Genomic DNA, 24,140 nt, shown 5'->3' with positions numbered 1-24,140 from the left:
ACATACTTATGTTAACAAAACCTCTATCGATCCACTTTTACTATGGCTGCTAAACTACTACTACTGCTAAATTAATTCTACTTTCATTAGCTGATAAAAAATAAACATTTTTCTCAATTTTTAGGTATTCTTGTTACAACTGACTGCAGTTTGATTCTGAAGCACAAGGTGAAACAAACTGAAGTCTTGCAAGAATGAGGAATGTCTTATTACAGGAAAACATACCGAAAAAATATCAAAAGACTGCTCTGCTCGTGAGCTCTAAATAAAACAAGTAAATATCCATCTTTTAAAATAAAGCATAGGTCTTGAAACACAACTGTAAGTTCTTAAACTAGGGTAATTCACTTCCAATTAATTTGCATAAGTTACTTTTTACCAGGTTTAAGTAAAATGAAGAGATAAGTTTCAGCAACTACTTCAGCTTGTAATTCATAAAAGAGGCAAAGTAAGTAATAACAGCAATTTTTCAAGGCACATATGATGAAATAAAAGTCATATTCAAAGAAGTTGAGCCCAAAATTAGATTTTAATTTCTCCAGAGATGTTCTGCGATATGTCTAATATATACATAATAGTACACTTATGGGGGAAAGGCAATAATTCATGTTCAGCAATTCTAAACACAGAAAGCAAAAAAAAAAAGAATAAAAAGCATGCAATCATGTTTCATATAATCGTAACTGATTTAATGGAACAAATAAATACCATAATTTTATATGAGAGAAAGTATAGGATAGATTCCTTTCTCACATACTTAGAAACAGTACAATTCAACTGAGCTTCTACCTGAACAGCACACATGCTGCAGATTCAATGAGGATCAGGTTCTTCCAGCAATACATGGCATGAAAAGTCATCTTAAAACTAAAGCCCAATGTAGGTTTAAAAACTAATACTCCAGGATTCTTACCACCCTTGTTACAGGAACTCTTTAAACTTTTAAAAGGTCCTACAAACGTCATGTTTTCTGGATTTTCATTTGGCTTAAACTTTCAAAATCAAGAGGCAAACTTTGAAATCAGCAACCATAGTATCAATAACCAGAAGCAAAACAATCCCAAAACCCAAACCCTGCAGTTTTGCCTTATGATGCAATTAAAAAGCAGGAAGATTTCAGCCCAGGATTATGCAAACCTGCTTGACTGATGGGTCTTCAGGAGCAGCAATGGATCTCTAGAATGATACAGTAAAGATTCCCCCAGAAGGTTCTAAAAGATTGCAAAGTGCTTTGGAAGTTACCAGAAAAGTCGAAATACTCAAAATATTTGCTTTTCCAGGACTGCAGAAATCAATAAAAAAGTTTACTGAATGTGCCAGCTATATGAAATTCCATTAAGCCTATACTACATTTACATTTTATAGATACATTCACATTTACACTGTGCTGAAGCAGTAAGGAGTGAACAAAGTAAACAACTTTGCTCAAAGTAAACAACTCCATGCTCTAAAGCTTAAACAAATCCAATGTTTTTTAATCTATATGGAAATTCAGAAGGTTTTTCATTTTCTATTCATTTCCATAAGGCTGGGTATTGCAAGTAATTTTAACATGTTCAGACTTCCAGTTTGCCTGATTCTCTATACTAGAAATCAGGAATAAAACCTCAAATAATAACATGGCTTTATCTCAATCAATATATCAATACTCCCAAGCCTGTATTACATTATAAAATAAGGTGTTCTACCAGTTAATTCGAGCCACAGACAAATCTGGGTAACAGCCTCACTGAACCATTTTGACACAATTCTGCTAACAATCTGTCATTCATTCTGACACTGATGGAACTCCATCATTTCATATGATGACATTCTTTTTTCTTTTTTAATCTCATTTAGAGATTTTTTGAATTTTATTATTATATTACTCAAATACAAGTTCCTGCCTCAATTACATGCTGTAAACTGTAATAGTTCAAAATTATAAATCTACAGTTATTTCAGGGAAAACAGAGAATTCGTAAGAACCAGATGCAGTTGTCATATTACAAATCCCCTCTGTTACTGCAATTTGCAAAGGACTACCTTTACATCAAGGTGATGCAACCACAAGGTATTTCAGTGTATGACAAACAACGATTTCCAAGCTACAACTGAAGATGGTCAATCATTCTACCAATACCAATTCACTATTTCACTTTACAGTCATTGATTGCATAGACCATGAAAGAACGGTCACCGTTTTAGTCCTCGCAACTGCACAGAGATTTTTTTTTTTTGGGGGGGGGGGGCAAAGTTTGATAAGGTTACAATCAAATCCTCAAATATTTGCTTAATACAATGTTTAAAAATGTATATACACAGACATGTATTGCTAGTGCCCTTTTTAAAGTACATTTCATTCAAAGACACACAAAACAATGAAGAAGCACGTGGAATAAGGCTACACACATCCTTTGGTGTAAGTGCCAACTGAAGCAGTTCTCTGATCCCCTTCCAGTCATTCACTCATTCCCATCATTAAACCACTCCCACAGATAAATACTCGGGTGTGCTCACAGAGCTTTTGGGGCTGAACCAGAGCAGGGAACTGGTCCACATTAAGATCTTGTTCGTTTCCTGGCTAATTATTTTTATTCTAAGCACATTCACTGTGCCATCTCACAAGGTGGCCAAACAACCCTACAGTTTTTCTTGACCTGAACTGAGGGGATGAGTGGATAAGAAGTCACTGGAAAGAAAAGATGCTTAAGTGAGGATTTCAGCCAAATGAATCTCCCAGAGAACTGTGCTCTTAACACAACAGATTTCCTGCAGTGCCCTTCAGAAATTAAGGCCAACAGATCCCCATTCTGAAAAGGCAGCAGAAAAGATCTCTCATGCACTTGCAGAATGTAAAAGCAGGAAGAAAACAGAATTTGTCCAAGTGGAAGTCAGAGACACAAAATACCATTGAGAGCAGCATTTGGCCATTTCTACAAAAACATAGGCTAATTTTATAGGAGTAAGATAACCTCAAATATTCCTACTAATGGAAATACAATATACATATTTTTAGTCAAAAATATATAGAAAGACAGCTGTTATAAAGTTACTCTTGCTATCTACATATGTACAGGGAATTGCTAACAGTTATTAATGTACAATGTAACATGTACATGAGTTTTCCACAGCTGTATTTTCCACAGGTTTATTTTCAGGGAAGAAATTGAGGAATATTACCCTTCTAACTCTGTTCTGCTTACAGTTAGGGTTATTTAAGTAATACACCAAAAATACATTTGATTAAATAAAGCTGTTGAGACATGCAATTAAATGAACTTATTTTAAGGTACCTTAGCATTACCATATACCCAAATAAACTAAGTAAGACTCAAAAGAACAATTTAAGAAACCTGGTGTCGTGGAAGGTGTCCCTGCCCATGGCAGGGTGGTTGGAATAAGATGATCTTTAAGGTCCCTTAAACTCAAAATATTGAATTTATTCTTGGTTTTCCCAAATACTTGCTATCCTAAGTAATCCAGACAAGTAGAGTGCACTGTTTATGTGTGTAATATTAAAACAGACAAAACTTACAGATGTTATTCATTCTAGTTAACTCCACTTTAAGGTAACCAAAAGAGGTAACACCATAGCAAAAACACATCCAATATGAAATTTTCAGAAGACAGAATGAACATATTTTATATCAATTAACTGCCCACATGCTTTGCTGCTACATCATAATTGTCATCAATAACAGACTCAGCATGTCTCCATCCTATTTTACAGTACTTTTTTTTCTACTAGACAATACACAGACCTTATCAAAATAATGTGCAAATAATTCAAGCTCTAAAAATATATTAAGGGCTCTTAATTTACATTTTTATTGTCTTTAGAAAGCTTCCTGAGGAAACAAAAAGATCAGCCATGGAATGTCAAATCAAAGGTAAACAGAAAAAAGGCTCATTTTAAAGCATTCTTTCTGCCAAATTAAAAAATTAAAAGAAAAAAACCCATGGATTTGTATTCATACCTTAATAAAAATTTTAACTGAAATGTATCAACATGCAAAGTACACTGATTTTAAAAATTCTCTTAAAAACAACAAATTTAAAAAATTCTGCATAAATAAGATTACAAAGACATCTGCAAAGCCTCACCAAAAAAAAAAAAGAAAAACAAGAAAGTACTTCAAATGACGCTTTAGGAATCCCCAATAAAAGAAGAAAGGGCTAGAAAGAGTCACAGTATTTTTTACATACCCCGCCTGCTACAGAACCTATGAGGAGATCCTCCCTTAGCCATGGATAACACAAGAAATGAGAAGAGAATCATCCACTTACTCAAAATAGCAGCTGGGCACTTTTATTTCACAGATGTAAGTGATTTTCTTCTCAACTAACTTACATGCTCCTATGTCACTAGTTTAGGTAGTCAGAAATTGCAATTAAATTTATTTCTGAGTAGGAAAATACTCACATTTTTTCCTTCAAGACACCTCATTATCAACATTTTGATCAAAGCAGTATATAATTTATACTAAGAAGTTGCAATTACACAATGTAAACAATTAATTAAAACCACTATTTTCATCATATAGTCTATTCAGTATAATGACAGATGGCATTTTTAGTCCTGTAGAGGAAAAGTTTAAATTTATAAATGTCTTTTTCTGCTTGGCAAGTAGTTCAGGTTCAAGTTCCCAATCAAAGGCTACCTTCCACGAAATGGGGAGCAATGTACCAACTCAATTTCCAAAAACTGAAAGTTTTCCCAATTCCAAACGGGATTTTCAACTTGTTTAAAGCTATGCCAGTGTTTCTGAATTAGGCTTCTGTAAAAACTTTATCATCATGTATTTACTCAAGTATTAAACTTAACATGCATCAGTACGTTACAGAGACCACACAACAGCTTCTCCTATAACTTCTTAATACCACTGGAATTACTTGAGTGCTGTGCACAGTTAATTGCTCCACTTTCCTTAATGCTTTAGTAATATATTAGTATTTAAATAATTTGTGTAAAAAAGGGCTATTAAACAGCCAACATTTGCAGTAAGTTCAGACCTAGTTACACGTTTTCAAACAGAAAGTAACAGCAAACATTTAACTTACTACAAGATAAATTTTCACTTCAGTAGATTAGAAATGGAAGTATAAAATGCCTTACCCTTTGTTCCAGAGCTGACTGAGTCTGTTGTCTTAAAAGAGTTTTAAATGGCCCCCCTTCTTTTCCAGCACTCCCACTGCCCATTCCTGAAGAGTATCAGTACAAATGACATTCAAAGAAACATATATTATAATTTGCAATCAAAGGGTGATTTCAAAATAGATTAAACTGAGCTATTGAAAACAGTCAAATTATCTCCATAATTTTAATTTTTAAGAAAAAAAAAAAAAGAGCATCAAAATTTAATTTTGCTTTGGGGGTTATTCTAGGTTTTCATTTTTACACGACTAGCAGTGATTTTACAGTATTTGGACAATCCCCCCCCCAACTAAAATTTTTTTCTGCTGTCAACCTGAATTAAAATCAACTTTTAAACAGAAAAACTTTAAGATGCAGGTTTAAAACTTTTCCTGTGACATGTAACTTTTTTTTATTTTCTTGTTATGCCTTTTTGCCTATGATTTAAATATAGATCTACTTTTCACATAAAGTTTCTACATAACCAGATTTTCTGCCCTTATCAAAAACAGTCTCACTGTCAGACTACTCTATAGTTATGTATCTCTCACTAATATTATTACAATATTTTTATTTAATAGGAGTAATAAAATTCTGGTTTTCAGAGAGTTTCAGGTAACTAAATCACCTTTCATAACTACTAGTAGGAGACTGTACACATAATTACAGCAGCAGTTACATAATGCATGATTAGGAACAAGAAAATACAACGGCAATGCACATCCTTTGATTTGAAATATAAACTCTGAAAAAAATTACAAATTATTTTACATAATTAAATACTCATCTGATTCATTCAAATAAGCTAGGGGCTACTGCTCAGCATTTAAAACTACACTTATTTGATTACTATATTTGCACACACATAACTTGTAGATTATCTGTAAATGAACATGAGATAAACTCCAATCTTGCATAATATGGTAATTCTCTCTTTCCTTCTTTCAGATTTTTACCTCCAGCCTTACCCCCCAACCATAGGAGTTTTTCTGCAGAGAAAGTTTATTAGATTCACTAACATCTTTGATGTTGAATTATTTGCTATTAAGGACCTGTCCCCTTAGCAGAGCATGTTGAGATGCAGGTTAAGTGTCTGACAGTAAATTATGGGCTCTGTGGTTAAAAATCACTAAAGTAAACACATACCAAGATTGTGTTTTTCCTAAAGTAAACACAATGCTAGTGAAACAGATTTTCTTGGTAATACTTCATGCCTAAAAACACATTATCACTGCTATTCCTTGTATCTAAAAGCCATGAGGGCTAACATAAGCAAGCAAAAATAAGCCCCTAAGTAGTAGAGGAAAGCAGAGCATAAAGAACAAAAAGGTGTCAGGAGCAGGATGAAATACAAACACCACAGTGCAAACAGTTAGAAATGAAGCCAAGATTTTCTTTTACAGAATTTGTAACTAACTCAATATAACAATTCCTTGTTACTTTCTTTTTTCTTCTTATCAAGCATCTGATAAAGATCAACAAGACTGTAAATATACATCAAAGCGCAGTTATTTTTTTTAACCAAAGACCGGAAGATCTAGAAATAATATCAGACTTAATACTGTATGTAAATTCATTCCTAAACTCACTCATTCATTTTCAAGAGTTACTAGGCTATCATTACTATATAATTAGATATAAAAACACTACAATTTTCAACGAGTATTTTTAGCTGTTCTTGGATAAGGAAACAAAAATATTAGTATCTGTATAATCCCATAAACAAGATTAAATTGCTTTTACTATTTGGCATTGATTCTAAACATCATTGTCGGGGACTATACAATATTTAAATACAGACAAACATAGCATAAATACTACACATAAAACAAACTCAAGAATGACAAACTAACCAAAAGAGTTTCTGAAAAAAAAAGCAGTAATATCAACTATTTAATTGAAATCTATTAAAATAATCCATGTCAGTGAAATGAAAAAGTGAGCAGTAAAAATAAAAAACATGGGCTTTGTTTAAAAGGTTAAATTAAAAAGCAGAGTTGGTAGCCATCTGATAACCATTATTTCAACAAATTATGAGTGAATTCATGAAAAAGTGCAATGAGCATTTGCTCCATGCAAAATGCAGGAACAACAAAGTGAAGAGAATGTGTGGGATTACAAATCGAGTAAATTATTTCAGTCCAATTACCAATTATCAAAAGATATTTTGCAAGGGTAAAGAAGAAATTCTGTAGCATAAATGAAATTGTTTCAAATCCTCTAAGAAGTTCTGAAGGTGTTTCAAGCTTCTGGGGCAGAGGTGAGAGATGGAATGAATAGTCATGTAGCCAGCAGTTTTCGGAGGCTAACTGAGCAAACCCAGGGTTATAGAAGCATCTGTGTGTTAATCAAATAACATAATTTCCTTACAAGTTTGTTTAAAAGGCCATAATAGATAGATCCTACCAGAAGCAGCCAGAAGCAGCTCTTCAGTTAAAGAAACGCTTTTCCTCAGAACAACTGGGCTGACATGGCTAGAGTGTAGAGGTTTAATGCTAGACCCCGAGAGGAGGAGACAGGACTTTTTAAGATGTGGGGAATCACAAGAAAGTGTAGGGGAGCTGGGAAACAGGAAAATCCTAGGTCCCTGTGGGGAAGGTGCTGTGGAGGAAAGTAATAGAGACAAAGATGTAGATTCAGAAGATGACTAAAGAAACAGACAAAAGAAATCAAAATGAAGCATTTTTGTTTTCTCTAAACGAATCAACACTTACTGCAAATTACTTCTCGACATACAAAGAAATGGAATGACAATACAGCTCCACAATGTGCATGAGAAGCATGCTTTTAAAAATCATGACCTGATTAACTTTATTTTGAAATTAATTTTTTAGAGACATGGTAATTTAACATTATTTTAAATGTCAAACAAAATCTGATAGCAAATAGTATGGAGTAAAACCCAAATAACAGAGTCTTTGCACACACTTAATCTGATTACTTTCATTACCTCAATAGAAAAAGTTATTTTCCAAAGAGGTAATGGATTTGTTTTATGATTTTCTAGTGTGATAAATCTTGTAGAATTCTAAGTTCCCACACCAAGAAAAGGAGTTCCCACCTTCTCCATTTCCTCCAAACATATGCTATGGCATATCAAAATGTATTATCTGATTAAAATACATCATGATTTTGTCAGCCTGATTCTTTTCATTTGCAGTGGCATAAAATATATCCCTGCTCCCAGAAGTCTAACTTCAAACACAAACAAGCTTTCTCACCAAATGTATTTATAGACCAGAATGGATAACACAAGCACAACTGTCTTTCACAGAAGACATCAAGGTAATATTTTCCAGATTTGCAGCTATTGAAAACTAGATGCTTAAGCAGATCCAAGTTTAAACCTCCAGTGTTTTGTTACTCATACTGTGAAACTGTAGTATCTGCACTGTTTCTCCAGGTTAGTCTCCATCTCAGACATGTCAGCACACTAACCACCTGACTGAGAAATAAAGAAGAATATAATATACTGCAGAAATAGCAGAAAATACTTTGTTTTTCACATCAGCCAATCTGAGAAACTGGCATCTCAAATTTGATAATGGTTGATGTGTCACATGAGAAGTCTGCATTTCTTTAACTTTGTTTAACCACTAAGATCACCAACTTACACATTGAAATATTTCAACTTGGTAATAGCCTTGGGAAATGAAAACAGAGGTCTAAACATATACAGTAATTGCTAAGAACAACACACCGAATTTAGCATGTTATGGAAGTGTCTTCTGCACATCATCAAATTTTGGGTAAAAAGTAAAACAAATTACTCATTACATACTGTCCTTTTAATCTATTAAGATTCAAAATCGAGTTTGTCATAACAAGATACAGAAGTTTTAAATGTAACCAGCAAATCCTCTTTGGACAAGTTTCAGTAGCAGAGTTAAAAGCTGCCAAAAAGACAGTGCTAATAAGCAAAACTATGCCCACAGTTTGCTTTAATACTAGAAAGATAGCTAAAAAAGTATCTTTACATACTTGAAAAATCCCTACAAATAAAGAGGCACCAAATGCACAATCTGTTTCAGTTCTGAATGAACTGACTAAAGACAACAGGGTTTATCCATCTACATAACATTGCCAGGAAATATATAAGGCTGCTGCTTTAAAACCTGAACACATTCACAGTGAGTTGCCACATGCCTAAATTCACACCACATCTATAAAGATGACCACCTACGTTACATTTAAATCCTTTACATGACATGATCTTTACCATGGAAAATCTGATCAAAAGAAACAGGTTTTCAAATATTCAGTAAACCAAGCACATGAATTTGGGGTGCTCCTAAGTAATAAGCATCCAGTTATATCTGTAGGTCCTTTAAATGAGTGACCACCATAGGTTACCCACAGGACAGCCATCCTTTAAAAAAGACAAAAAAATAAAGTGTGCTTTCTTTTGCTTGTTTGTTTTAAAAATGAGACAGAGAAGACAGGACTAAGAAAGACAGCTTTCTAATTGGGAATATTTTAAACATATTTAGGGAATAAACTGCATGAAATATTTAATACAACTCCATTTGAATGCAATATTCAATTTATCTGCTAGGAAAAATTTTTGAAAGGGGTGCTATCAAGTAAAGCTGAATCAACTACTTTAATATGCTTTAAAATTGTCTAACTAGATGGACACCAGAATATTCTGAGCTTCAAATACCACAATTTAAAACATCATTATAAAACTAACCACACTTCCGTAAACAATTCTGCAAAATACTTTGCCCTATGGTAGCAAAATTCAGGGCATTGGTCACATAATGAAGAATAAACAGACAATAATTCTTTAAGTTGTGCTGACATTATTACTGACATGATTCTAACAACAGACTAAAAAATAAGGAAGGAGGAAACAAGAAGTTGAAAAAATTATGATAAAGCAATAGAGAAAGAAAAATGCTTTCTGAAGATGGCTGGATTACCTCTAATGTAATTTAAGTTACTTTGAAAGTGTATACTGTGTATGTAAAGCTATTTCCATATACCAAGAGAATGAAATGACAGTGGCTGCTACATTTCTATTATTGCATTTGCAATATTAAGATAAATATATGCAGCAAACTTAGAGCACAACACAGTAGGCTTGAAGGCTACATAGTTTTAGTAACACCATCCTTAACATATTGTGGTAAGAAATACATTCCTATGATCTGTGATATGAAATGGAGGAAATAAGAAAAAGGCAATTACTTAGGACTCCCTTAATGCTCTAAGATGTTTTATTTTGATTCGAATACAGTTGTGGCACAAAAGTCATTTTCAGGTTATCCAGGACAGTGGAAATACAGACAGGATTGAAATTTTGACCCTACAGAAATTCTCTTGAGGCTTGAGGTGTGCTATGTGAGGTCTCCAATTTTCACATCATTTTGATAACTTAAATGCCAAAAAGCAAAAAGGGGTTGAATGAAAATATAAAAAGAGAAACACAACTTAAACAAAAAGTGGGTGGAAGCGCCTTACCAGTTTTGGGTGTCAAACTCAAATCTGTGTCAGAAGAAGAGGACTGTCGACTGTAGGACTTGGAAGGTGAAAAGGAATAGGTTTGGTTTTTCAGAGGGGTGGAGGGTCCTGATGAATGAGTATTGGGATTGGGATCTTCATTGAAAGGAATCCTGCCAGAAGAAGGTGGAAACATATTCAGTAATCCTGTGCCAAGGGACCTGGCTGACAGCAGCATGATCCAAACACCAGGATGGGATTGGGGCAGGGCCAGCAGTTATTCCTTAGATGCGAGACTGGGAATGAGGCCAGAGGCAAAGAAATGCTGTTTTACCCTCTCAGCATCCTACAGAGAGATGCTAATCATCTACAATGAAACAATTATGCCAAATGAAAGGCATGAGATGTGACAAAAAAAAAAAAAAAAGGCAAAAGAAAAAAATTGAAAAGTTTATGGCCTAAAAATCTGGTCAAATACACAATGCTCTGAGTTAGTTTAATAAAGAAAAAATTATTTCAAGTTATAGTTGTGTTTATACATATTTATACACTTATGTATATACACATATGCATTTTAAGGTAAAAAAAATATATGTTTCCTTATCCTATAGCATCAGCAGCATGCCACAGCTAAAAACAGAGCAAAGAGGAGAATCTTTATGGGAACAACTCTATTGACAAACAGTTTACTTATGCACAGCTGACTTACCTGCTCTCTAAAACCATCTCTTCCACAAATGGCACAGACCCTCCCTAGAACCATTTTAAAACCTACTGTATCTGAATTATGCTTGAAAATCATTATGAGCTCAAATCAATGTTTCCCAGATACATCACCTTATTTTTTTACTTAATTTCACAGGAAGCAAGAGCATGTTAAAGTGAAGAGTGTGGCTTTGTGGAAGAGACCCTCAGGCATCTCCAAGAAACTATTCTGCCTTTGTTTGAGCAGCTGCACCTTGGGTGCTTCTTCCCTGATAACAGAAGGTGTGTCCACGAGAAAATGAGGGAGGAAAGATGGGTGGTACCTGCCTACACTGCCTGCCTGCCTGCCCTTTGGGACCACTGTGCCTGTGGGCTGCCTCTCCCCAGCTCTGGAGTGTGAGCAGTCTCGTACCAGTGTAGATGAGAGTGGGAACAGACACAGAGAAGTTCTGAGTAAGTCGTGAGCCAGTAGCAGTGTGAATTGGGCTGTTGTGAGTCGAGCGGCATCCATGGCTTGGCGGATGAACCAGCGGAGACCTGAGAGAGTTTGCAGCCAAGGTGGAAGAAAAGAAAACAATACACACAAACAGGTTGCAAAGTTATGTTATCAATGATTTCAGGGAAGTTTAGCTAGAGGAGATCTCTTACTCTAAGCAGACTCTAAGAATTTCAATTCCTAGCATGCAAGAGTCCAGATGAAATAAAAGGAGGGAAAGGAACAGCTTAAGCACTTGCTTGTGTCTGCATCATTGATTCTTTGGCAACTAGCCATAAAGTTAGTAAAGCCAAGAATAAGAAGAATCAAATTAGTTGACTTTGCTGCCTTAGAGAAACATTCCCATTTTTTGAACTGAGACAACATCCATCACCAAGCTGAACATGGATAATTTGGGAGGTGGAATTTCCACATATTGCTGCAGAGTGAAAGCCACTGGTTTATTTATGGACACTTTTTAAGTTGATAATTACCAGGTCTACCTTTTTTTGTTTTTAAACACCATGCTGTTGTTCTATGCTGCACTGTATCCTGAAGTCCTTTTAAAGGCAATTTTTTAAAATCAAGACAAGTCACCACAAGCTATGCTGTGAAATAGAAACCAGTAATTTTTAAAAGTCAGTCCATATTTTGCAATATTTTGCAGAGCAACTGATGCTTGCACAACAAAAATGCCTCATCTCTATTGTAGTGACACAACAGTTCAAGTTAATGAAAATGGCTACTTCAATTAATACAGCCAGAAATACAGGATATGTAATACACTTCCTGGTGCAGTTTTTTCCTTCCTGGATTGCTCTACCAAACAGAAGATAACTAAAATATCCAAGCAAAAAAGTAGCAACAGTTTGAAGAAGACTGCAAGTGTATTTCTAATAATTTCTATTAATATCAAAATACTGCATTCAAACTGTTTGGTGCTGCAGTACATATGACAAAAATCACAAAATTATACTTCTCATCATAAAGATTGCTCTGCAAGCTCACTGTCTACCTGCTTTGCCACAGTCCTAACTTGTTTTACAACAGTAAAAAGCAAAACACACAATAAAAGATGAGACCTCTTTGGGGTCATTGTCTGAATCACTGACAGAACCATCAGAATTCAAAATTTATCTTCTCTTATATGCTCATAAACATTTAAACTTGGACCAAAGGTGTATTTCTGAGAGGCCTTCACAAAAATGTTCATCACACAAACACAGCGCCAAAGCAGAACTAATTACAGTTAAACTGGTGGATTACAAGCCAAGATATGTAGTACTATCACTACATAAATTCAAAGAAAGTCATCTTAAGTAAGAATTACCACTCCAGCTTCTACTGAAATAACTAATCATCCAACCTAAAACATTTCAGAATTGCAGAATATAAAACTGGGTTGCAGACAAATAAAACTACAAAAGAAAAACAAGTTCTGGGAAAAAAAGAAATCACACCGGTTATGAAAAACTGAATGAGTATGAAAAGAAGAGGTGAAACTTGTTTCCCTACAAGCTACTAATTCATACTTACTCCTTCATTTCTTTGGATGGGGAGTTACATGCAGGTAAAAATGCTGATGTGTTACTTATTTTATCCAAAGTGCAGGCTGTTCCTATGGCTCTCACTACAAGTCCAGACTCTCCCTCCAAATCAAAACACTGCAAATAACCAACAACAGCATTTCCTCTCATTTCAAGCACCTTCAAGCCAATCTTCCTTTGCAATTCACCTACAAAACAAAAGGTAAAGAACTCATAATTGCAGCGAACTACTTATATTCTCTTTTGTGGTCTTTGACCTCTGCTTTTGGAGTGCCAACCAAGTCAGTAGAACAAGTAATAAATCCAATCCTACGTAGCTAGGCCAAGGAGCCGGTCACAACTTCAGACTCCTATAACATTGTGTGATACTAATGACTTACACAGCTTTTTGCTTTTTTCTCCAAATCCATTCTGATTGCCAAAACAACATGTTATTTCACAGGGTTTTTTTCCACTAGTCTTTATTTTCAGTAGGGTTTTTTTCCTTTTTTCTACTTATTTAGAAACTTACGTGAGTTCAAGAACACAACCTCTGTCTCTCTCTGAATACTTCATATAGTTCAAGACAATGCAACATCTTTGAAATCTACATTTCTTCATTTACCAATTTATTTAAGCATATTTCAACTTAATTCATACTTTTTGCCCCTCTACTGCAAACCAAAGATTACCACTGTATTAGCTGCACACAAGGGCTGAAAGACTGTGACTATAAGAAACTGGTCTGCCATTGATGCTTATTTAGGAGGATATCATAAAAACATTAATTGATCTATGTAGTTGGATTGCCTTGGTAATAACTAAGGTGGAAAATATCATCTCTCTTCTTATGAAAATGAAAGATTTCTAAAATCCTCTTATAACAAACTGAAAAATCCTCACTGTCACAAAGGATGGCCTAACAGTCCTAATGTCACTGCTGCTGAGAAATCAAGTGGAATGAAATGGTCACAGAAAATCTCCTGAGTTGGAAGGGACCCACAAGGATCACCTAAGTCCAACTCCTGGCTCTGGTTTCTACTGCTTTCTGGAAGTTTCATTCTAAAATTACCAGCACAGGTTACTACTGTAAACTTCTTAACTGAAGTTACAGTCCGTACCTGTCTTGAAAAAGTTCTAGAGTTGAGATAGAGTATGAAAGTTTCTTTTTAACATAATACATAATATGACAGAGATCTGTGAAACAGCCTGGCTCACTGTCAGAAGTTATAGATTTATGCAAGATTCTTTATGTGTGACCACCAATAACAGTATCACACATTTTATTACATGAGATGAAACAGTAATGCTGTGAGTTCTTTTGGGTTTTTATCCTCTTATCTATTGCCATGAATAAAATCTAGCAGAATACTTTATCTCCCTGCACTACTTATGCACAGCAAGAAATATGCAAATGTGAATTCTGTAAACTAATATGGGAACTATATTAAAAAAAGTGTCTTCATGTTAGTTATCACAACAGTTTAGTTATTTTTTTCCCCCACAGCGTGCTGGCCCTCCCAATGAAGGTACTAACATCTCCATAATCTTTTATGTTGCACTACTTACTGAGGATCTCGAGGACACCTTTCACTAGACCAGGTTGCTCTGAGCCCCATCCAACCTGGCCTTGAACTCTTCCAGGGATGAGGCAGCCACAACTTCCCTGGGCAACCTGTGTCAGGGCCTCATCATCCTCACAGGGAAGAATTTCTTCCCAATACCTAATCTAAACCCACTGTCAGTTTGAAGCCATTCCCCTTGTCCTGTCACTCCAGGCCCTCGCAAATAGGCCCTCTTCATCTTTCTTCTAGCTCCTTTCAGGTACTGGAAGGCCACAATTAGGTCACTCCAAAGCCTTCTCTTCTCCAGGCTGAATAATCCCAAATCTCTCAGCCTTTCCTCACAGGAGATGCTTGAGAAACAATGAACCAAGCCTGACCTCAAAGAGATAGGATGAGTAACGTAAGTATTGATATACACTGTATCTGAGATAGTGTGTAATTGCTCACACACTTCAAAACAGTTCAAAGAGGGTGAAGTTCATTACTTTAATTGTTTGAGTCAAATTTCTAGTGATACTCCTCATACGGGTTAAGAACATCTTCAGAAAAGTTTCACAGGTTTGACCTTGATAAAGCAACCAAAAAATTAGGCAGCAGCATGGCCTCGTCAGGAAGAGAAAAAAAAAAAAAAAAAAAATCAGTCACCCTGTCCATCAATTAGAAAAACATAATCCTCAGAAACAGAAGACACTGTGAACTGAAAAAAATCAACATAATTAACAACAAAACTCATATACAATCTTAAGCAAGGCACTTATTCAAATCCTGAACATTTTTAGAAGTAGCAATAACCATTACAGCCCACATGTTTAATACCTGACATGAGTGAAATGAGTCGTTGCCGAGCCTCATTCGATGCCCTGGGAGTACGGATTCTGTCTATCCACTGGTACTCTGGGTCCTCATTAACTACAAGCTCTTCCACAAATCCATGAATTATTACTGCTCTGTAACACTTAGGAATAGATGTAGCTGTTAAAAAATACATACATAAAAGACGTAAGACATAGGTCTATGAGCCAAGAATAGCAAGAAAAACATAAAATTAGACATAAAAATGATTCCAGAAAGTTTTCCAGACAATTTTCTTTGACAATGTGGACATACCCAGGCAGTTTTGCTTGTGAGATCACGGAACCCTGATAAGATAACTGTTCAGTGCACCAGTTACAGTATGTACCATTATGAAACCTTTTCATTTTGTGCCTCTTTAAAAGGATATGGACCCAAAATAACACCGCATGTGTACGCACAGACACTGAAATGCAACTTATGGAGATTAAAAAATCCCATCAGTTATTTACATTGTTTTGAGATACGAACAGTAAAAATGTGTTAAAAAAGAAAAGCAAACTAAACAATTCTTTGCATTTTGCTCCAATGTTATCTCCACTCGGTTTATGCAATGAGATGGTAAGAGAAGGGAGGCCAACAGAAGAGGCAAAGAAAGGAAAGGAGGAAAAAAGGTTTTTGTTCAAATAAACTTTTTTCCTCTACTTACTGCAAAAAAATTTGACTCCACAGGATGACTGCCTAAATCTGTTTAAATCATTGAAGAGATCTACTTTCACCACCACATTGATCTCCCCACGTATACCTATTGATAAAAAAATTAAATACCAGAAGTTATAACAATATAACTGTTCAATACAAAACTAGACCTACAAATTATTTCCTATTATTAGTAATTAATCCCAGAGGAGCAGGAAGCCATATCCTTGCTTGTCAGGTCTGCTGCAGAAACACTGACTCAGAAGAAGTTTTTAGTTCTGCCAAGCCTTTGAGGCTGAAGCAATAAAAGCAACACTCCTCAAATGCCTATTTGCACCAAACAAGACTTTGTAAGAAAGATGGGACTGGGAAAAGAGAAGCCATCAGCCTCTTGATGCTGCAGTGGCCTCTGCTGCAGGGTGCTTTCTCTGCTGAATTTCGTCCCTGAAACAATTTCAAAATTGCAGTAAAGCTCCTCTCTGAAGTTCAACCCAAGGAGAAAGATTTATGGTTCTTTCTAGAACCACAAAGTGGAACAGGAAGTGCTTGCAAAATACTAACTGTGATGAGAAATATATAAAAAATAAGGAATTACAGACCTTTTAGACAAAGCTTAATTTTCAACTATGACTAAACCTTACTAGAAATAGAATATTTTCTAACACACAACCATTCCCTTTCGACTTCTCTACTTTCCTGTTCTGAGTTTTTTCTACTTTTTCCCCACCCAGTAACAAAATCATTTCACATATTATAGGTTCTGACATATTGAGGACTAAACTTCTTGATGAGTCTGATTTCTAGCATCTTCAGAAGCCTTTATCACATCAGTACATGATACCCAAAGAGCAGCACTGGATTTGTTGTTCAACTCAGATATTACTGCAATAAAATCAGCTGCATCTCCCTTCCAAAATGCCAACAGAAAGAAGCCTTCAGTTACCATAACAGGAAATGCCGCAGGGTTATGTATTTTCACAAATAATCATGTTGAGGTGAAAGAAAAAAATTTTAATACAAACTTATGAACACTGTATTTATTATTTTTTAAGGAAGCATCAATTAATGTTTGCCAAGAGTCAAGATAATTGGAATCTAGAGCTATGAGCATGAAAATATAAGAATTCCAATTTTACTTAAATAGAAAAAAGCTGTGAAATACCAACATATCTGAAAAAATATAGAGAAATCTAACTCTCTCTAACCTACCAGCTGTACACATCCTGAAACAAGTGTTTGCATAATTTAGCTCCAGAAGAAAATGTGTGACAGGAAAATGTGCATAGGATAAAAAGGTAATTAAAAAAATACATGCAATATTTCTCGATATTTCTGTTCGCTATAACTGGTTTAGATGCAAAAAATACTTTGCATCAGTTATGACGAGCATCTGGCAAACACCATTATTGCCCAACAATAATTTATAATTAGCTTTTAATATTATTAGGTCATTTAATTCACCCTGAATAATGAACGAGGGAGATAATGGCAACCACAGAGATGTTCTGCACTAAGGTATTCAATCGGCAAGTTAATTGCTCTAAACTGACATTGGCTCTCTGAGACAAAAGCTATTTCATTAAAATCAAAAGCAAAAATATCATTAACTTCATTTTCTCATACCTTCAAGACATTCTGATGAAATTCACCTAACACTGAGAGCACTTGCTGCATGGAAAAGGAATTTCATCCTGTTGAAGATATCTCACATTCCGTCCCTTCATCTCAATTAAGTTTATCCCAAGTCTCAGGAAGGCACACCCCAAATAACTCCAGGAAAGTTACACTCATTTAGCAAACACGTGGTAATTGGATGAATATGTCTGAGTCTTTTTTTTTTTTTAATCTGAATTTTGCAGCAACTAGTGAAGATTTTTCCCACTTGTCACAAGTCCTATGGAAGGCATTCTGCCAAGCACTGGTCTGAACTCCTATGCCAGAAATCTTCTCATGCCAGAAACGAATAGGGGAGGGGAAAAAAAAAAAAAGCCAGGAAAGTAGTTTTCCAACTCCAAAGATAAAATTATTACAAATTTCTGAAGACAGTTTACAAGATTATAAGAAGCAGATTACATTTCAAACAAGACTGTTTTAAATTAGAAAATCTTACCATGAATGGTATCATAAATTGGAAACCACCCTGAAATAACTGTGGCTGCTTCACTATAGAGCAGAGGATCAATATCTATGTACACTTTGCCAATGGCATCATTGGCACTGTATGTATCGTGATCAAGAACTGTGATCTGGAGAGGCTCATCTTGGAGGTCTTCATCATCTACCTGGAAAACAAATATTAACATGGAATCTGAGTATTTAAAAATGTGCAGGGAAACACTGATGAAAAACAAACACAGAAGAGAGGAGTTACGAACAGCAACCTGACAGATAAATCTGTAATTTCAGTTTCCTGAAGCCAAACAACACATTCACTTATTTTGATTTTATCCTTCAGAGACTGATGAGATCCTGGAAAAAGAGCTATCACTGGAAGAAGAATAGAAAAGCAAGATTACAGTGATTATGCATTTTTAAATTCCACAGTGTTTAAGTCACACTTCCTAGATTGCCCACCCATCTCCACAATACATACTGATAAATAAAAAAAAAGAAAAAAAAGAAAATTTAAGATAAAATATCTCAGAGGACTATTACACTCTGAAGTTAAGATTATGGTGTTCTCATCACTGGTCAATGGCTTAAAAGAAGATATTTTACACAGTCTGCAGTAAAAATTCAGTAATTCTACATATGCAATTTCCTAAACAAAAGCAATAATCCATCTACAGATAATTCAACTATTTTCTTTTATGACTAAGACAGACATTTCATAACTTTTTATGTTGAATGTCACAAACCAAGAATTAAGTTTGCTAACAGCAATAAGATGACTCATGTATTTGAAGAATTGTGATACTGCCTTAGAACACGGTAAGTGAACCAGAACTACACATTCAAGTGTTTTAATAATTAATTTATTCTAAACATCATCCTCATTTTTTAAGTAGTAAAAAAATGTAGTAACAAAAGAGGAACATGTAGACACTTGCTCAGGGCATAATGTCAAAGGATATCAACAAATTAAATCCTGGAAAGCAACAAGCAATTATAGGAAAATGCTGAGTGCTCTCATTATTACATAAGGAAACGGGAAGATAAAGTGTCCAATAATTGTTGTTCAAGCTCTTTATTTTGTAATCTTTGCATAGGAATTTTCCGTTTTCTCCTTTGACAAGACCATTATCTTTGCAACCAAATGTAAGACTTCAAATACCAATTAACTTTCCTTGCTCAAAATTAAAAAAAAAAACCCACAAGAACACCCATACTTTCATATATTTATACATATTTGTACTGATAACTGCACTGAAAAAGCCTAATCCTTGCTATATTCCCCCCACCTTCTCTGCAGTATTCTCTTTCCTAATAGAAAATTTAAGTTGAATCCAACCTAGCAAGCTTTTGTCTTCACAAACACTCCTAAAAAGCCAATGAGATGCCCTCAGCAAACAAGGACTGACTGGAGCTGGGTTTCCTGAAAAGGCTTTGTTGTGTATTTAAACACAAATACACTTCAGTGCTCAAAACTCATTTTCTGCCTGAAATGCAATTATTTCATTAAGGGCAGCTAAACCAGAGTGTCTACATAGTTACAGGCAAACTCTTAAAAAATACTTACTTCAAATTTGAACCACTCAGAATTCCACTGAGGATTAAGTGATTTGGGATATACGTCTGTCTTAAATGTTGTATTTCCAAATTTCACCTAAAAATACAAACATTCAATTATCAATTACAAATAATAAAGAAATTTTGAAACTCCTTAAATTGACATATGCAAATAATTTCAAATACATATTTCAACAAATCATTTTTTCTCACTGAGAGTGCCTTTTAAAATCAATTTACATATATCAGTATCCATGTATCAATGACATTGTTCATATCTCTCTCATATCACATCTCTCTCATACTACTAAAATTGTTTCTTTTCCTCCTCAATCATTTGAGAGGCAAAAATATCACTTATATTGGCTTTTCAAAGTCACTTGGCATACTCTCCTTGCCTTCTATAAGAAAAAATACTAAAAATATTGATAGTTTATGTCCTATTACTCTTCTCTCTAGGATTTCTCAATCAGCTTCATAGACAATTGTTAAAATAAGTATAAAACCAAATTGGATTTGAGAAATAAAGAGAGAGTACTATTAAAAATTAGATATTTTCCATACTTTTACTGCTTATTGCACCTTCAACCACATTATAACCTATTTCAGCAGCACCCATACGGTCTCCACAGGTGTCTACTTCCGTCAAAGCCCATTTGGGTTTTGTGGGGGTTTCTTGTTTGCTTTTTTAAAGTGAAACTGAATTTCTGTGATGCTCCATACATCAGGAAACCACACAGCACCATGTAAAAGCCTTTATCTTACTGCAGCTTTCATTCCAAATCATTCACAAACACTTGCAGTTCTCTGAATGCTGCCTCTCAAAAAAATGAGCACTTCACCTCATACCAAGTATCTGATGGTACTTAAAAATACTGAAAGTTACATTTTTAAGTTTATTCAATAATCTTAAAGAAAATAATGAGTATACTGATAGAAAAGAAATGCTGGAGTTAGAGGTGTGTAGATTTTGACAGCTGTTACCTTTTAAAAGTCTAAATGCATTTTGGAGACTAAATTTAGGCCTGGATTTGAAAACTGTGTAGTAATTCTTTTAACACTTCTGCTCAAGACAGTATTAAGTAACCATTTCATACATTTCAATAATATAGTGATTATTTTGCACAGGTGCATATCCCAGCTCTGAAGAGATTTTGCACTTGCTTAAGTACAATAAAGTGATGTTAGCACTGGCTGTAAGTTAAGGGAGCTTCTGACTCCAGAAGCTGCCAGGATGCAACAGCCCTGAGCTCTACCCCACCTATTTTAACATGTTATCTCGGGAGTAAATCAGTTCCCTTAGAGCTCCAGGCAGTTATAACTGAATTTCCCCAGTACTCCAGCTACTTCATTGAAGCTTGTAGAGACAACCAAACACCACACTGCTGTCCACTGTGCAAAGTTAAAAGCACATTTATGGAAGAAATTGTAACAAAATATTCTGAGTTGGGACAAGGATCATTGTGCTCATACTGGTGAAGTCCAAATTTTGCATAACCTGAGCCAAGTAAGAGCTCTCAAGTCTCTTCTCATTTTCTTTTCTAGTTCTAAGTTTATATTGCAATATTTAACAAGGAAATTTAAGGCTAGTAAACAACCAGAACTTTAACATGTGCTTTTCATTTTTTTTTTAAGGAAAAACACATTGTAAAGTTTTTCAGCAATCTCATACAGAAAAATAAAACAATAGTTTCAAGCTCAATTTATTTTGAAGTAAATCTCACCTGCTGTATTGCCTACTCCACACATGGAAAGGGTAGTTACTCCACACTGTTCCTAAGTAACAATCCTAAAAGCAAGGCCCCCATCTGTGTATTTCTTTAGCCTTATCTGTGCCAAGACACTCATGGAACTCATGTTAACCCAGCTAAGCAAACTGGCCTTGATGAAAATTTTTATTTTCCTTTTTTGCTATGCTAGTATTTTACTATATGAATTTCAAAAATCTACTTTGCTACACAGACAGTACGCTTAGGAACAAGTAACCCACAGAAGAGGAGAGCTGTTTCTCCTAACACAGAGTAAAAACAGGCCACATGAAACTCAGTGAACTGTATTTCCTAGTTCTGTTTTCCCTGTCTCCTGGTAGCAAGCATCACAGTTGTTGTAATTTTAAACTGGATTAATAGGCAACCTACAAGAGAAGATTTTATAAATTAAAACCTGACCAGTGAAACAGCTGACAAAACAGTGAAATGCTAAGTTTCATGTAATAAAATATAAATACATAAAAATAGCTGTACTATTTCAGCTCCACTGAAAAGCTGAAATACATCTTCACTTTATTACAGGTAACTCTCCCATTAAGCACTGCCCTTAGAGTCTAATGTCAACCAAACTTTTAAGCACCAAATGAAATCAGGACTTATATACCCCAATTTTTTTAATATTAATATTATCATATTTTTCAGTGTATACAGTTCTAGAAAGGCATTCTGTCTTCCTACCTTAATTCTAGTATTGCGCCAACCTCAATCACTATTTGTGGTACAAGACATGGATTTTCATAGCACATTATTTTAAAATAGCTCTGATTTTCTGAGAGTATGATTCCTGAATCTATGGAATGCTTCTGAAATGTTCTAAGTCATCCATATTGGAAATAATGAATCGAAAAACATAAGGATCATGTAACAGAAATAACAGAAATCATAGAAAGGCTTGTGCTGGAAGGGACCTTAAAGTCCATCTCATTCAAACCCCTCTGCATGGGCAGGGATGTCACCCATTGGATCACGTTGCTCAGAGCCTCCTCCAACCTCGGCCTTAAATAATTCCACTTATTTTGCACTTCAGCTTGTTTTACAATCCCTGCCTGAGAAACACCCTATATATTGCCTGTTAAGTATATGACTGTAAAGAAGGTTGAAGTTAGATACTCTGGGTGCAATAAAGTGATTAAAACGCACAAATAATATCAAATATTTATTGACTAAAAGTCCCCTTGGAAAATATTTTAGTATTTCAAACATTTAAAATGGAAAGATGAATATTGGCCTTAAAAGTAAAGCCTGTACAACCACTCATATATTAAGCAATACAACTGATTTAAAGATGATCTTATTACTTCTCCATCCTCCTTACAACACGTCTGCCTAATCACAGAATCAGTTAGATTGGAAAATACCTCAGAGATCACCGACTCCAAGCTATGATCGACCACCACCATAACAACCATACCATGGCACTGAGCGCCGCGTCCAGTCTTTCCTTAAATACCTCCAGGGACGACGACTTCACCGCCTCCCTGGGCAGCCCGTTCCAATGTCTGATCACCCATTCCATGAAGAAATTCCTGCTGATGTCCCACCTAAACCCGCCCCGGTGCAGCTCAGGGCACTGTCTCCTCGCCCTGCCCCTGGTTCCCGGGAGCACGGAGGTGCGGGACGGGCCCGGCAGGTGCCTCCGCCGCGCGGGCCCGGCGCGCCCATCCTGCTGCCCCTGCCACCAACCTCCACGAAGGCGTCGGTCAGGTCGCTGGCGCGGTCCATCACCGGCAAATGGCGCCCCGCCACGATCTTGACCTTCAGCTTCCCCGGCATCTTCTTCCTCCCCTCCCCTCCTCCTCCCGCAAGCTGCAGGGACAGCGCGACCGCGCCTGTGCCATGGACAGGCGGGCGCGGCGGCTGCGCATGCGCATGCGCGGGGCCCCCACGGCCGCCCCGCCCTCGGCCGGCGGGGAGCGGGAGAGGAGTCGTAGGGTCAAGGAATTGTTAGGGCTGGAAATCACCCTGTCCGACAGCCTTGCCAAGGCAGGGTCACCTAGAGCAGGTGACATACAAACGTCTTCAGGTGGGTTTGGAATGTCTCCAGAGAGGGACACTCGACGCCCTCCCTGGGCAGCTGTTCCAGGGCTCTGCCACCTTCAGTGTAAAGAAGTGCTTCCTTCTGTTGAGATTAAACTCCTTGTGTTTTACTTTATGGCCATTGCTCCTTGTTCTGTCGCTGGGCACCATTGGAAAGAGTCTGGCACCGTCCTCTTGGCACCCGTTTGAGATATTTATATGCATTAATGAGATCCCCTTTCAGTCTTCACCAGGATAAACAGGCCCAGCTCTCACAGTCCCTTCTCATTAGAGATCCTCCATACCTCTCATCATCTTTCTTACCCTCTGCAGCACCCTCTCCAGTAGCTCCTTGTTTTTCTT

At 36.0% G+C, this 24,140-nt stretch overlaps 1 protein-coding gene across 20 annotated transcripts in view; it reads right to left on the bottom strand.

Moving 5' to 3' along the window:
• The window catches only part of C2CD5 (C2 calcium dependent domain containing 5), a 58,962-nt gene extending 35,369 nt beyond the window's left edge, over positions 1–23,593 (bottom strand). For 4 of the 20 annotated variants that reach the window (XM_048300153.1, XM_048300156.1, XM_048300155.1 and 1 more), the window contains exons 1-9: positions 23,445–23,593; positions 20,003–20,089; positions 18,434–18,605; positions 16,334–16,429; positions 15,649–15,804; positions 13,278–13,476; positions 10,583–10,734; positions 7,523–7,717; positions 5,099–5,184 (exon numbers count right to left, since the gene is read on the bottom strand). In XM_048300153.1, coding sequence (XP_048156110.1) covers positions 5,099–5,184; positions 7,523–7,717; positions 10,583–10,734; positions 13,278–13,476; positions 15,649–15,804; positions 16,334–16,429; positions 18,434–18,605; positions 20,003–20,089; positions 23,445–23,534 — 1,233 coding nt within the window. In that variant the 5' untranslated portion in view covers positions 23,535–23,593. Of the gene's footprint in view, positions 1–5,098; positions 5,185–7,522; positions 7,718–10,582; positions 10,735–11,678; positions 11,804–13,277; positions 13,477–15,648; positions 15,805–16,333; positions 16,430–18,433; positions 18,606–20,002; positions 20,090–23,444 lie in introns of those variants that run through there. The other 16 variants (XM_048300160.1, XM_048300163.1, XM_048300169.1 and 13 more) reach the window with 7 other exon arrangements.
• Positions 23,594–24,140: the final 547 nt, after the last annotated feature.

Source organism: Corvus hawaiiensis, chromosome 4, assembly GCF_020740725.1.
Source record: "Corvus hawaiiensis isolate bCorHaw1 chromosome 4, bCorHaw1.pri.cur, whole genome shotgun sequence".
Lineage (NCBI taxonomy): Eukaryota > Metazoa > Chordata > Aves > Passeriformes > Corvidae > Corvus > Corvus hawaiiensis.
Note: the sequence above shows the minus strand (reverse complement) of the source record. Positions and strands in the feature narration are given on the sequence as shown.